The following is a 14,622-nucleotide window of genomic DNA, read 5'->3' on the forward strand; positions in this document are numbered from 1 at the left end:
ATCTTTAAACAAATGTTGGAGAGATTAATTTTGGGCTCCTTGTCTGGCGATACCTTTGGTCCTTCTATTTTGTAAATGTTTTGGTGGAAGGAGTTTGACTTCTCTGGCAGTCATGCCCTTGAATTATATTTTTCATTCTGAAGGTGACACAGGAACTTACCTAGCCTGCAAGCTTTGAAATGTCAGCTTAGCTTAAGTGTACAATTGAGCAGTAAAAACCACGGAAGGTAGCCCGAACTAGTTGCAAGCAAAGCAGGGAGCAAAGTTTCACCATGGATGAAACCACAACAGGGACCACAACAAGGAGACCAATATGACCATAGCAGCAACAGTTTCTAGCACAGCAGGGACCATAGCAGCAACAAAGCTACCACAACAGCAGCAACTTCAGCAGCAACTACAGTTGTAACCTCAGCAGGGTCTTGAGCAACAGCCATTTTTCTGCCACTGCTGGAGCAAAAACTGCCTTCACTGTAATTCACAACAGGAGTGACCAGAATTCGGACCAAAGCAGAGAACACAACTACCTTCATGGCGGGCTCAACAATCACAAAAGCAGTTGCTGAATTAAACATGCTGAACTTTTAAGCCATGTCCCCTCTGATCAGGAAAACAATCTACCCCAGACCGATTGAGAACTCATTGTATTTCAGCTTGCATAGTGTGGCACAGTTTGGGTTTACCATTGTACTTAAGGCATGTCACTGGACAAAACCAGTATTGGCTAAGATAATACGCTTTGTTTTACCGTGCTTACTCTTGTAATCGGGTAGGTTTAGTATACAAGGGAACCCAAAATAATGGCCAAGGACCATGGGTTAAGCTACTAATTTTATATCTTGTAATCAGTCTTCCAGAAAAGCTAAAAATGATGGAGAGGTTTCTACACTAAAGAATTGCCAGTATTTAAGATTAGCACATACATTTCTATATATCATGCTTTTCCTAAGTGAGTCCCCCTAAGTATTACAGTACTCAATCTTGCTGTGCCATAGGTGCTCAAGCTATTTATTGAACTTGATGGCTTTGCAGAGTCTGTTGCAGCATGGCCCTAGTCTGAAACAGTAATAGGGAAACCTCATTTTAACTGCGAGAATATAAATGAAAATTGTATTTATACAACGCTTACTACTCATGACTAAGAGTTGAAGCGCTTTTCTGTAAGTAACACTCTATTCCGTAACCAAAGGTTAGTGGGCAATAGGTAGTAGATTAGTAATATGAGATTCTGTTTACTTGTAGGATTAGTTGTGTTAAATGTGTGCTCTTGAGATCTCATATAATTACTCTATTGCTTTGATTATGAATAGAGTAACTGAAAGAAATTAGTGAAGGAAAGATATCGAATGGTATTGTGAACATGTGCACCAGTTAGTTGGATCAGCAGGTAGTCAGAGAGTGGTTTGGAAAGCATTTATGGGAGTTAATTGTAGTCTGAATGGTTTGGGATGAGTTAGTGGAGAAAAAGGAAGATGTGAAAGGTATTTTTCTTTTATATGTACATGTGTATTCACAAGGTTAAAATGCATGCATATATAATCCTAGCAAAAGGCAAACATGAAATAAACCCAAAGCTTTTGAGCGAGATGGGAAATAGTTTAATTTTCTAATTCATTAAATATTATTGACATTTTTGAGCAAATTACACATCCTACATTACTCAGTGAATGGTAGCTTATTCAAGCCTTGTGTCTATATCTAGGGCCACAGTGCTTGAAACACAGAAAACTAAGTTGCAAATTTAAAATGCCACTTTTATAACCTATCACTGCATTTGACTCCCTAAAGCAACAAGTAGATATCATCTTTTATTACAGCTCCTCTTGAAGAAACATAATGTGTTCTTGTGATTGTATGGGTAACAAGCATTTGCAATGCAATAGGTCTCGCATTACTGAAGGTTTGAGCTATTGGCGTTGCTAATGCAATGCCAATAGCTAAAACATTCAGTAAAGAGATACCCAATGGACCCTCTATGTATACATGTGTGAATATATTAGAGGTTTATAAAGCAGCCAAGAGATCTCTTAGCCAAACGAGCATTTATTTAATTAAAAAACAAAACTCCCCATGTTAATCCAGGCCGGTACCTTTAAGTTATCCCGAGAGATAAAGAAAACAACATTGTCTATCATGGAGCACCTGCTGGTTATTGATAAACATTGTTTCAAAGGATCCAAACTAAATTGTGTGCTGAAGAGTTCGAGGAGCGCTCTTTCCACCCCCGTAAATATTACCCAAATATAGGCATCTTTTAGCCTTACACACAACTCTCAAAATTTAACAAAATATAACCCACAAGAACCAGGGCAGCCAGTCTGATACCAGTAACATTCAACTTTAAAAAATGCACGATGGAAACACTCCATGGGATTCTTGCAGCTGCTGGAAATGGTGAGAGATTTACTGTTAGAAAACCGTGTCGGAAGCTGATTATGTACACCTTGGTTAATGTGTTTTACTCTTATCGAAATGGTCAATGTCAAGAATGTTCTAGTGTATTACAAATTGCAATAAGAAGTACTGCCATATTACTTGCCAAAGGTGGGGATTTTACCGCATAAGTGCGTCTTCTGTGTCTACGGCATAATCTGCCAAGGAAAGAAGGACGCTGGTTTTGAAGTTAGGCGCACAGCCACATATTCAATGTGTCTGTGTTTGTGTACAGCGTGGCTAAAGCATTTAACCAGGTCTGCTGTCAGTGTTTAGGTGCGCGCATATCTACAAATGATGCAAGTTTTTTTTCTTCTTTTTAGATACCTATCCTTGTTGGATCGTTAACCAAAAAGAAAAAAAAAACAGCAAAGTGTTTTTTTTTTTTTAGAGGCAAGTGTGGTACTGGAAGCTGCACGGAGGAAAGGGTGCAAGAGGAACAAGAGGGAGAGCGCGAGGGGAAGCTAAAGCTAAACAGGAGAGAGCAGGCGGGGGAAGCAATGGGGAGAAGAACACATGCAATTTCATTTCATTTCAGAAGTATATGAAAGATGCAGCTTAAAAATACTTCTTAATGCTACTCTAGTATCAACTTTTCAAAGATGGAAGACCCTCTCGGCCCTCTCAGTAATTAAACTCCTGACCTTACCAAAAATAAAGTAAAAAAAAAAACCTTCTGACCTGCAGGTCACCACAAGTATGAGCCATCATACTCAACATACTACTTTGAATATGTCAAGAATTCAAATATATCTACTTACGAAAACTGGCGTTGCTCAACGGCACAGACAGTCATCACAACTAATCATACTTATGTGCACAGTCTGCTCTTTTTGGAAGCACCTACTCGTGCTAAAGGCGCGCCCCTGCTCGCTCCTGCAAGGTGGATGCCGCCACAAGCACGATTATGTGCTTCCAAAAAGAGCAGAGCGATAGTGAAAGGTCCTCCTAGGTAGCGAATGCGCGCTGCGTAGGCGAGACCTAAAAAAAGACTTTCAGTGTTATTGGGTTAAGAGTTCACATTTCTGAAAGGTCATTAACTCAAACAGATATCCTGCAACTTTATCACCTGCTGATGTAATGCCATGTTTGGTGTTGGCATTGCCACAAAGTCCCAAAGGTTTGCATGACTTAATGTCCTAAAGGCAGTCTTTTTGAGTCCACATATCGACGTTTGCAGATTTGCGAATCACACATAGTCTTGTGATCAGGGAATATTATCTAATTGTGTGGCCATTGAAAAATAAATATGTACCTTTATAAGCAAGCAGAGAAAATTAAGTACATTCTACAAATAGCTGCCCTCACAAAGTGCTAACAATTACCACTACAGGGCTATTATGGCAATGAACAGCGGCAAATGTATAATGTTGGATCATTTGCAAACTTTGATGAGATTACCTGGCAGACAAAGATGGATTGAATTACAGTAGTTATATTGAGCAAACAAATGTAGAATATGTTTTAAAGTACTAAACTGGAAAAAACATGACTTAACCACTGAATTGTTCTGGGTGACCAGCAGTGGTAACCGAGTATTAGGCTTTTTACCCAGGTTCCTTACACAATTGGACAAAAGAGTCTTAGGGCTCAGTGATGCTGACCAGTAGCAAAAGTCCAAAAGGGGGTGAGTTTGCTGGACAAAGAATTTCACTTTTGTGCTCATTGAGGCTCAAACAATTATTGCTTTTCTAGCATTCCACTTTTGTTAGACAGTTGCATAATCACTTTGCAGCAGTAGTTACATCACCAGTAATTTGTTGTGTAACTTGTGTCTTCCTCCTAAAGAATCGGTTTAAAGCCACAAGAATGTATTTGGTAGAAAGGGTCATATATGAATTAAGCAAACAGGTGACAAAATGGATACCTTCCATAGCATGTATAGGTCAAAAACTGATGTTAGTGCATCAAAACGTCTTATTACTGTGGTTGTTTTTATGGTCTGTCTTAATAGAGCAGCTGTTGCCAGACAATTATCTGAACATTACTAGAGAGGGGCTTTGGCTCCACACACATGTTGTGGTCCAGGAGTCCTTATTTTGATTAGGCAGAACTAAGTACTTGCCCTCCACGCAGCTAGGACCATCTTGTTTATTTATCCAGCTGCTTGAACTTTCTGGGGGCACACACATGACATTGGAATGCTGATAAAGTGGCTTAGATAATAAGATATGTTTTTCCTTCTTTAGCAGGACCACACATAAGAGGAGGGCAGTCTTTAACTTACATTTTTTATGTTGTTCTGGCTTCACAGTGCAACTGTTCAACCTACACCAATACAACCTTCAGCTTGTGCTCCTGTACCGTGTACAGTAGTATACTACAGTACCTTACTCCCACACAAATACATATTAATTCCCATGCTTTTTACTTGTATCGTCATACAACATTCTTGTAAAGCCAGACCTATATGCATTGCCAATTGTGGTTTTAATTATATTTGTAGATCTCCTCCCCAAGAGATAAAAAAAGTGATATTTGAGGAGCGTAAAGGTGTTGGCAAAATCACTTACTGATATCAGCAGCTTCTATTGCTAATCATACCAAATACTTTAAGAGAAAATAGCTGAGTACCTACTAATCTAGTTGCCTTTGTCTCATTATGGTACTCTGCGGGTGAGTCACCCTAGACAGACAGACCTGTGTTACATATTGGTATGATGTTCTTCACAAATTCCTTTGCCCATATTCTAGACTTTCTTTTCCTACTATGTCTTTTCTTCTGGTTGACTCTGTCTCAATTAACCTTCAGTCCACCCAGCAGCCTCTCCTGATTCTGTTCCTGATTAAAGTGGGGCACCGGAAGTTAGTTAGGGAGGAGTAATGATCTTAGATGTGAAGGCTCTGATGTGTAATAAAGCAGTTTGCCTGCAAGTACCTGTGCCGTCACCGATGCATCTGTTTCCCTCACCAAAGTCCTTTCTCCTTGAAACTGTACATAGCCACTCAGGCTTTTTACCCTGCCAATGTAAGAAAGTCATGATCTTTTTGTAGCCTATGTGCAGCACCGGACACGCGCTTGCCCAAATCAACTAATGCGTACCTTCCAAAATTCAAACTGCAAGAAATTGGTGTGTGGAGACAGGCTTGGGAAGCTGGCCACCTTGTTTCCCTTTATAATTTCATCACCATTGGTGCAAAGGTCTCCAGCCAAGGCTGGTAAAATCCCTAAACCACTTACAAAATATCCCTGCATGCAGTATTGTTAGTTTATTCACATTTTGCCTCACTCCTGTCTCCAGTAACATTTGAGGGTGAAACAGGAGAGATGGAAAAGAGGGAGCAGCAGAAGGCATATGATGGGACAAGGTGTGGCCATAAAAGGGTCTTGTGTATGGCGTTGTCTTCTCCAATTGCAGTTATTTCACATGGCTGAACAGTTTTTGGTAGTGTTGATGCTACCATATCAGTTGATTTAAGACCAAGCGCTTATGCAGGATCGGGGACCTACAGAATATATGAACCAATGTGCTCCAACAGATCACACAATTGACCTCAAATCAGCATAGTCCATTAAATAAGCCTCAAGTCAAAAAGGCTCAATTCCAGTAGAGTTTAGAAACGATGAAGGTTTATTAAATTATTAAAGTGCAATACAGAAGGCCATAATCATAAAGTTAGTCAAAATATATGTTCAGTCAATATAGGGATTTAGAATACGGCTCAATCAAATACAGAAGAGAGAATGATATAAAGTCCTATCTCAGTAAAAATGTTTAAATCTTAAGCAAGCGTGGGCCCTCTCTCTAAAGTCAGGGCAAACCAGTTTTTGCTCATTTCCCAATTGGTGCCCTTTTATAACAAAATACACAGTGAAAATCGTATTGTCGGTGTAAGGTGATAGACTCATTGCACAAATTGACAAATCACTATACTAAATGCAATACAGCATCATCTAACACCATCCCAATATCATCCCCTAAATAAATATTAATCTAATCCTTGTGGCCTAATAAAATATGTGGTGTCAGTACAAATCTAGTTACACTCAAACAATGGCAGTCCCATATTATGAATTGGCCTGCAGTAGTACATGCAGGAATAGCCTTGAATTGACTTCTTCCGGAGTTCTTTGAGAACAGCATGTCAAATATGAGTATTTTATAGTGCACATTTTGCTATGTGTGATGGGGGAAAAAATTAAAATGCTCATCATGGCTGCATTATAATGCAATATGGCTTTTAGGCCAAGTTTGATCCTAGTTTGGTCGAGCACAGGAAAATACAGTTTTGCAATGTGCAGAACTTTTAATTTTAGTGCCACAATTTTCATATTTTTAATTAGGCACACAATTTTAGTAAATCTGAATCGTCTCTCAGTAGCCAGCCTTAATTGCGATACTGGCTCATTGGGTGGCAGATGGAAAGTAATGGGGAGATGGGAGGCGGAAAGGGCATGAGAAAATAGGTGAGGGAATGTAAATGTAAATGTATTGGCATTTATATAGCGCACTACTTACCCGTAGGGTCCCAAGGCGCTTCGACCACTGCGAAACCCTTCCTGGCTTCCCTGAGAGATGGTCCCTTAATGGGTATCTCCAGGGTGAGACCAGGCATCCCCGGCGGTCTGGTGGGGCCGTTAGTGAAGATGAGGCAAGCTAATGCCCAGAGTTGCCGAGTGTGATCGCTGATCAGAGTGGGCACCGAGGCGAGAGAATTATCGAGTCCGCTGACCCTGGTCCAGAAACCTGCCGCGCCGGGAATCGAACCCTGGTCTCGGGCCGTCCTCTGCTCTCGGGTCTGCCGCCTCTAACCAGTGAGCCACACTACTTCAGGGAACAGGTTTCAACATTGAGTTTAGAGGTTGAAGTAATATTTATCAAACAAAACAGTAAAACATCCTGACACAATGTTTGCAGAGACTCCGGGGTGCAGCATTAACTCCTCTCCACAGTACTTAGTCAGACATCTCATGCAGCGTTTTCCTAATCTATACTATTGAAAATGTCAGAAGAATGGAGAAAGTCTCAGATTAGTTTACCTAACCCCATGTTCTCCATCCATTGAGCATTAGTGTTTGCATTTGTGCAGGATCAAGCTTCATGCACCACTGCCTTTGATCAGGGGTCACCTAATATCCCTATTTCGTTGATGCATACCTTTGCTACTTCGTTGTCTGTTGCCACTGTAACAGTCTAACCTCTACATCTATGAGGTAAAGACTGGCAAAGGATTGAAAAATGACCACAAGATCAATGCCTCTCTTTGTAATGCGCCAGAGCTACTGGTTGGCATACGTGGTCATGGCAATCTGTAGCTTAGGGGAGAGGGTGGCTAAGGCATCCCACCAAGAGGTAAACTAACTCAAACCATAAGATTCTCTTGAACCATCAGACTTTATCTCTGCCTTGCATACCCTCATAGCCACAGTCTTCTATCCTCCAGTAACGGAGGACTTGGTTCACCAATAGCTTGAGGTAGCTGTGGGCACATAGAAACACAGCGGATGGCTGTCATGAGGCACTGTACCTTGAGTCACCCCCTGACCACAGCTTGCAGTCTGGGCAAGTGAAGAGCCATATTATGCGGTAGGCATTCCGCCCATCTTCAGGAATACTGCACTGTCCATTTTTGTGATGCTGGCCATGAAGAATTACTGATTGTTGCTTTTTTTGTCCATTTTTATCAGAAACCCCTTTTCAAGAGTGTCTTCCAGGCATGTCTAGAATTCGATTCACCTTAAAGAAGGACACTTAGTAACTTCAAGAGACCCACCACCAACACTGATACTTTGAGGAAATATATGTGGACTGTGGCAAAACTGAAGGGCAGTACTGCAGACTGGCATGTGCTGACTAACCACAATATCTCAGACCAGCAACTTTTTTGATAAATAGGAATATTCACTTGTGCATCAGGTGAATGTACAATGATCTGGAAATCACCATGAGAAATTTCAGAATAAACTCCTGTCTGGTTGCCATTTTGAAGGGCTCGTGTCCCACAAAATAGTTTCCCTCTCAAGCCCAGAACTGGTCTGAATTTACCAGAAACCGTTAAAAGAGGATGGAGTATATGCCCAGACTCTCTTGATGCTGTTACTCAATAACTACCTCTCTCTTGGTCACGAATCCTTATAGACTTGTTGCATGAACTGTCGGACACCTGAATTCAGTGAAAGAAAGAAACAAAGTTTGGCTGGTTTTGAGTAAACGGAATGAAACTTTTGTGCACGAAATTGAGCATCAGTGTGACTGAAATGCTTCTTGTTAATTTTGATGGAACTTCCAGAGATGGTCTCTTTTCAGTCTTGATTGAGGAATGTGAGATTAGCAGTGATACCTTGGGGAATGGCTTGAGTGGGGGGACTAAGTCGGGCTGTTCTTTGGTAGTGCACATAGCCACTGGACAAGCCACTAAAATGTGCTCTCCAGCCTCTTTGTCTGGAAAGGACAGATCTTGGGCATGCTGTACCAGCACAACGAGGTGGTAACAGCATCTTACAATCTAATATTACCAACAAATGTTGCCTAACAGCTATAGTCCAAGAAGTGGGATTTTAATTATCTCGGACTTTTATTATGCATCTAATTTCTTCAGCCTTTTAAGAGACTCCTTCTGAATACAATTGAGACAGCTCAAGTTATTTTTCGACAAACATACATCATCAGAATCCAGCACAAGTCTATCGTCCGTGTTATGTATTGTTGCATATGCCACCTATCTTTACCATTCTACATTATTTAGAACATATCCCGAAAGTCCTTCAGTAGTCTTTGGGTAGCATTTACATGCCTTTACTTAAAGTGAAGAACCTCCTCAGAGAGCCCTCCACTTTCTATCTACTGAATTCTGTGGAAGATGACCCAGTTATGCTGGCCAACAGGGATCACCTATGAAAATGTGCTTTTGTTGGAGGCAAGATTAAAAATCATTAAAGGAACATAAGCCTAGTTTTCTGTCTTGTTATAAAATCCAGTTTTGTTAATATTCTTCCATTGCTTTTTGGGGACATTTAGATTAGCACCAAGCAGAGGAGGTTTACCTGATTCATCTGGTGAATAAGAGTTTAGGTATCCTGTTACAACTAGCCTTTATTTTGAGATCCTTAAATCTCCAAGTCACCTTTTTGTGTAGACTGTCAGCCGTCAGCTGATCATTATATTGTATTAAGGAGACAACACCACCATTAAGCACTGCTTTAAAGAATCCCAAGACAGTTCAGCTGCTTGTAAATCTAGCATTCACTGGCAACTTTATTTTGGCAGTTTATGCCACCCAATTTGGAAACTAGTAAATCTCATTGCTGGACATCATCCGTGTAGTGTTACAAAAGATTGTAAGTGTTGGGTGCTTTTGCAGTAGATTTTTGTGTGCCCATGGTAGTAAGAATGGAGGTAGGCCTTCTGAGGGGAAGCAGCTTTCCTGCTCAATGGACCCAAGTTCTTCAGAAGCATGAACATGCTGCTCGGTTAGAATGGAGGTGGAAATTGAGCTAACTCTCGTCTACTGAGGCTAGGTGGGTGACCTAAGGGGAATGGCTATTAAAGTGGCATCTATAAAAACCGAGCATGGGTATTCTTAATATTCAGTCTGGTTGTTTTCTGTCTTTGAATTCAGACCACAAAGAACCATTGTATGCTTTGCTCGAGTTAGGGAATGCTGGTAATTGGTGAGGAGTTTAAAAGAAAGCAGGTTTTAGATATTTTGTACAAAGAGGTGTTAAAGATGTGGACAAATTGATTTGTTGGGAATATCTTTTTCCAATAAAAACATAGGGTTATCTGTTTCTGGATCACCTTTCTGCTATAAGGACATGTAACCCTAAAAATATAAGCACAACTAGGGAACAAATTAAAGAAGACTTTGAATTTTTCTTTTCTTCCTTCATTATTTTCACCGTTATTGGTTGTGTTTGGTTTAAAAAAACGTGTAACCATCCAGACTCTCTGTGGGGGAATGTGTTAATTGTAATTTTGCTCACACATTCCAAATTGAAGCAGTCTGAGAGTCTTTGTCTACCTTTGTATACAGCGTTTGCTTTAAACTCTAATCCCTAATAGCAGTTTAGTCCTCACAAGAGTTTTATAACCTCATCAGGCCTTTTAGTAGATACCATAATTTTCTGTCTCTGACCTCACACATGGTTTGAAAGTTCGGTTTGTTATCGTGCCAAGTAGAAAGCATCACTAGTGTCGGTTTGGCAAGTGTAGAAGAAAAGCATTCATTTTATTCGACTATATATGCAGTTTGTCTAAAATGTTTCCTAATTTGGAGTGTTCATTAACATTTACCTCTGTAAGGGTAAAAATATATTTTTAAATTAATATTCATTGGAGCAAGAAATTGAATGACTATGCTCTCCAAGTTATAGGTTAACATTTGTCAGGAATCTAAACCCTTATAGTAATTTTGTAACAGATTGTTGCCTATTGCATTCTTACTATTTGCACAATAGGGTCAAGCGGAGCACAATCCTGAGCAAATGTAAAACAAGTAATATGTGATCACAAAAAGTTGAGCCAAATAATTAAATAGGGTCCAATTGAAAATATCAGTGCGACTTCTTTTCCAGATAAGGTACAAAATCAATTATAGTCCATGTATGTTCATTTCTCCATTTATTCACAAGGCTTCATAAAAAAGAATTCACAAGAGCAGCCAACACGTGTTTCGTCGGTACATCCAATCCGTACCATGACTTTTTCAAGGCTGAATGAAAAGATAAGAGTGTGGTGAATCGTAGCCTCACTCTTTAATATAAGTATAAAAGGTCTGGTCTTGGCCCCGATGCATGGACGGTCCCCAGTAGGTACGCAACATCGGCGGTAGTCTAAAGGTGTGCAATTTGTTGTGAAGCGGTAGATAGCTGTAAGCTCGGTATGTATCTTCAAGTCCGCATGATAACGCTTATGTCGCGGAATAGTACGTATTGGATGTACCGACGAAACACCTGTTGGCTGCTCTTGTTTATTCTTTTTCATGATGCCTTGTGAATAAATGGAGAAATGAACATACATGGACTATAATTGATTTTGTACCTTATCTGGAAAAGAAGTCTCGCTGATATTTTCAATTGGACCCTATTTAATTGTTTGTCTCAACTTTTTGTGATCGCATATTACTTGTTTTACATTTGCTTAGGATTGTGCTCCCCTAGTCCCTATTGTGCACGTCTTGACATACCGAACCTTTGGATTGGTAATAGTCACTCTTGGTAGTGGGTGACAGTGGTCTGTGTAGCACTCCGCCTTAACTAAAGGTGTTAGAGCATATTAAAAGCCCATTTGAGTCCTTTTAATGAAATTGATAATTGATAGCGCGGTTCCTTTCCCATTTAGGGAAACATCACTACCAAATTTTGCTTTACTGCATTCTTACTATTATCAGTTCTTGCCAAGTATTTATCCAAAATCTTTAATGAAAAATAGAAACAACTTTTCTTAGTTTTAAAACTTGTTCCTGTATAATCAATTTTGTCCATCAAAATAAAATTGGAGTGGCACTTATTGGGTTTACTTCACTTCACACTTGCCAAATCCTTTCCTCGTAAAGTTTAGGATTTGTAAGGCCTGTTCATTTAAGTACTCTTTAGTTTGCATTTCTCCTGTAGCTGTCTTGTAAATGCTGTTGTATTGCTTGATAGGGTGGTTCTCTATAGCCTCTCCTCCTTTTCCTCTTTTACATTTTACCTCTGCCTACCCGTCTCGTCTCTTTTGAAACAATCACATTTCCCTGCACTTGCTTGCTCGCACTTTGTATACATATAAACTCCCACCTAAGAACTGTCCACGGTCCTTCCCTACACCGTCCTCGTTTTGGGGCTGCCATACCTTCCAGGCTCTGCACGTTTCTTCTTTAGGCAGAGTTGGTTGTGCATTGGTAAATATTGTCCCTGCTTTCAGCCAGATGACGGTGCCAACCCACCCTTACAGCTAGTTTCTTATAAATAGTTAACATCTTTTAAAAAACTGAAATAATGTGAGTGTGCAGCTGAACTCTGTTTCATCTCCTCTTAGCTACATCATTGTTCATTTTTGCTTTTGTTCTAGATTGTCTTTCAGCGTATATGCTGTACAAGGACTGATATTGATTTCTTTTGTTATGTGATAATGAATTGGTGAGTTTGTTTTCCTTGAGTTTGAAAGCTTTTGGCATTGACTCGAAATGCTGACAACTAAAAGTTTCCGAACTTGACAGTAAGTCTCATCACAGGTGCTTACCATACACCATTTATTGGTTAAACCAGCAATCCACAATACATTTTCCTTTTTGGGAAAACTGCGGACCGGAGAAGCAGCAAGATGATTGGACTCGATTTTTCCCCTATGTCGAAAGGGTATTTACACAAAGCAGTTTCTAACCCTTATTTGTGAGTGATTGATACAATATCAACAGTTGGTTGTGCTTTCTGAATGTCTCCATCCATCTCTGTATTTAATAAAATTGTTCTAAGGAATGCTTCCTGTAATATGGCCTTAAATTGTCATGAAGTTTCTACTTTGCTTTTCTTAACATATTGTTCATTCAGTAGGTTTGATACAGTGAGGACCATGTTGCAAAGCTTTTCTTCTAAGAGTTAAAAATAATAGGTACTCTGAAAACTGAATATTAATATGCAGATAAGGAGAAATGAGATGTAGAGCCCCCATCTTCACAGGGGTGTTTTGCCTTTATTTGAGCCATGAGTGACTGGTTAGTGTTTTCCTAGTTTATTCCTATAAGTGCTATTTCATAAATTGTGTAACCTAATTTGTATGTCAGTCATAGGTCTTGTTTTTACATTACATCCTCGCTTCATTTTGGGAAGTAAGGGGGAGTGAATGAAATAACTGCAGGCATCCATAATGGTGGCTGATCAAAACTGGTGTGCAGTTGCTCTGCTAAAAGGTACTTTAAAAATATTTCTGTGTAGGGTCATCTGCATTTCTTTTGCCAAGGTTTTGCTTTTTTGGCGAACTAAACACTATATTAGTGTTTTTCTTTTCTTTTTCTAGGTAGTTCCGCTGCTTTAAGAGAGGGGAGTTCTGATCGTGCAGAAGGTTTCCCATTGTGACACTTTTGCGACAGTTCATTCGTAATCTTTAGTGAATAGATTGCAGCAGGGGGTTCCCTCTACTCTTTCTAAATCACTGGATATATATTTTGATCTATACGCATTCACTTGCAACACCAGAATTACAACATGAAAGCTGGGCATCTTGCCCTGCGTTGGTCACCCTAATACCTTCAATGGCTTCAAAGGACTTGCCTACTTCAACTATATCCACTGCTGCCCTAATGACGTTCACAACTTTCTCAAGTACACCTGTCACCCTGGATATGATCTATACTAAAATTAACAAAATGGATGGGAGAATGTCTCGAATGGAAGGTAAGTTGGACAAACTAGGTTATCCAGAGTTCTGTTTCGACACTCGCAACAAAGAAAGCAAATATTGAGTATGAGATTAATTTAGTTATCCAAATAGCCAATTCGAACTGGAATAAACAACTTTAGTAATCTTTAGTATATTTTTGATTGACCATTGCTCAAGTTCGCAAAGTAACGTGCAGAGTCTGTACAAATAAAATTCTTATTTTCTTGTAAGGGGGTATACTATTTTCAGAAGACACATCCTGAAATATCTACAAGGCAACACAAAATAAAGCAAATTGTTAAAAAGAGGTGCCATTTGCCCCGCAGTTTGCTTCTCACAAGATGGTTTATTTGAGCACATATGTAGAACTAGGAGTGTAATTTCCTAATAATACTAGAGTATGAGGTATAGCATATGGGTTACATCACTGATAACATGAATTAAACCAGACCAAAGTCATCTAGTTGGTCTGTTGCTAGGTGGAAGGACATAGTTATTTTGAAAATGTGTTTTGTGGTGTTAATTAAATGAACCGGCAAATATTTGACATTCGTCCTCAAAAGTTTCAAAGTCTGTGTTTATATTGATTTTAGTGAAGAGCAGCAGCAAACGTAGAAATAGATATTCTTCAATGCCAAGATAAGTGTTCCATTTTAAAAACCTTTGTAGTGGACGAAAAATGGCTTCCTGATTCCAACCAATCCTATAAGCTAAGAGGCCTAGTGGCCTAGCATTAAGTTGCATGATGCTTGCATGCATGAGGAAAAAATGTTGTGCATTGTGTTTACCGAATTATATTTTGTGAACTGGGTCTTAAGAAGAGAAATAGATTTGAAGGTAAAAACACTTATGTTGGGGGTATTAACAGCATGGATTATTGATGAGAGAA

General features: G+C 39.6%; 1 protein-coding gene across 2 annotated transcripts in view; it reads left to right on the forward strand.

The window, feature by feature from the left end:
- Positions 1 to 14,622, forward strand: part of LOC147668845 (serine/threonine-protein phosphatase 4 regulatory subunit 1-like) — a 365,836-nt gene that overhangs the window by 46,678 nt on the left and 304,536 nt on the right. The window contains exon 3 of one of the 2 annotated variants that reach the window (XM_086948404.1): positions 13,371 to 13,747. The exons of the other annotated variant lie outside the window; for it this stretch is intronic. Coding sequence (XP_086804530.1) covers positions 13,606 to 13,747 — 142 coding nt within the window. The 5' untranslated portion in view covers positions 13,371 to 13,605. The remainder of the gene's footprint in view (positions 1 to 13,370; positions 13,748 to 14,622) is intronic. 2 annotated transcript variants of the gene reach the window in all.

The sequence above is a fragment of the Lissotriton vulgaris genome, unplaced genomic scaffold (genome assembly GCF_964263255.1).
Source record: "Lissotriton vulgaris unplaced genomic scaffold, aLisVul1.2 SCAFFOLD_271, whole genome shotgun sequence".
In the NCBI taxonomy this organism is placed as follows: Eukaryota; Metazoa; Chordata; class Amphibia; order Caudata; family Salamandridae; genus Lissotriton; species Lissotriton vulgaris.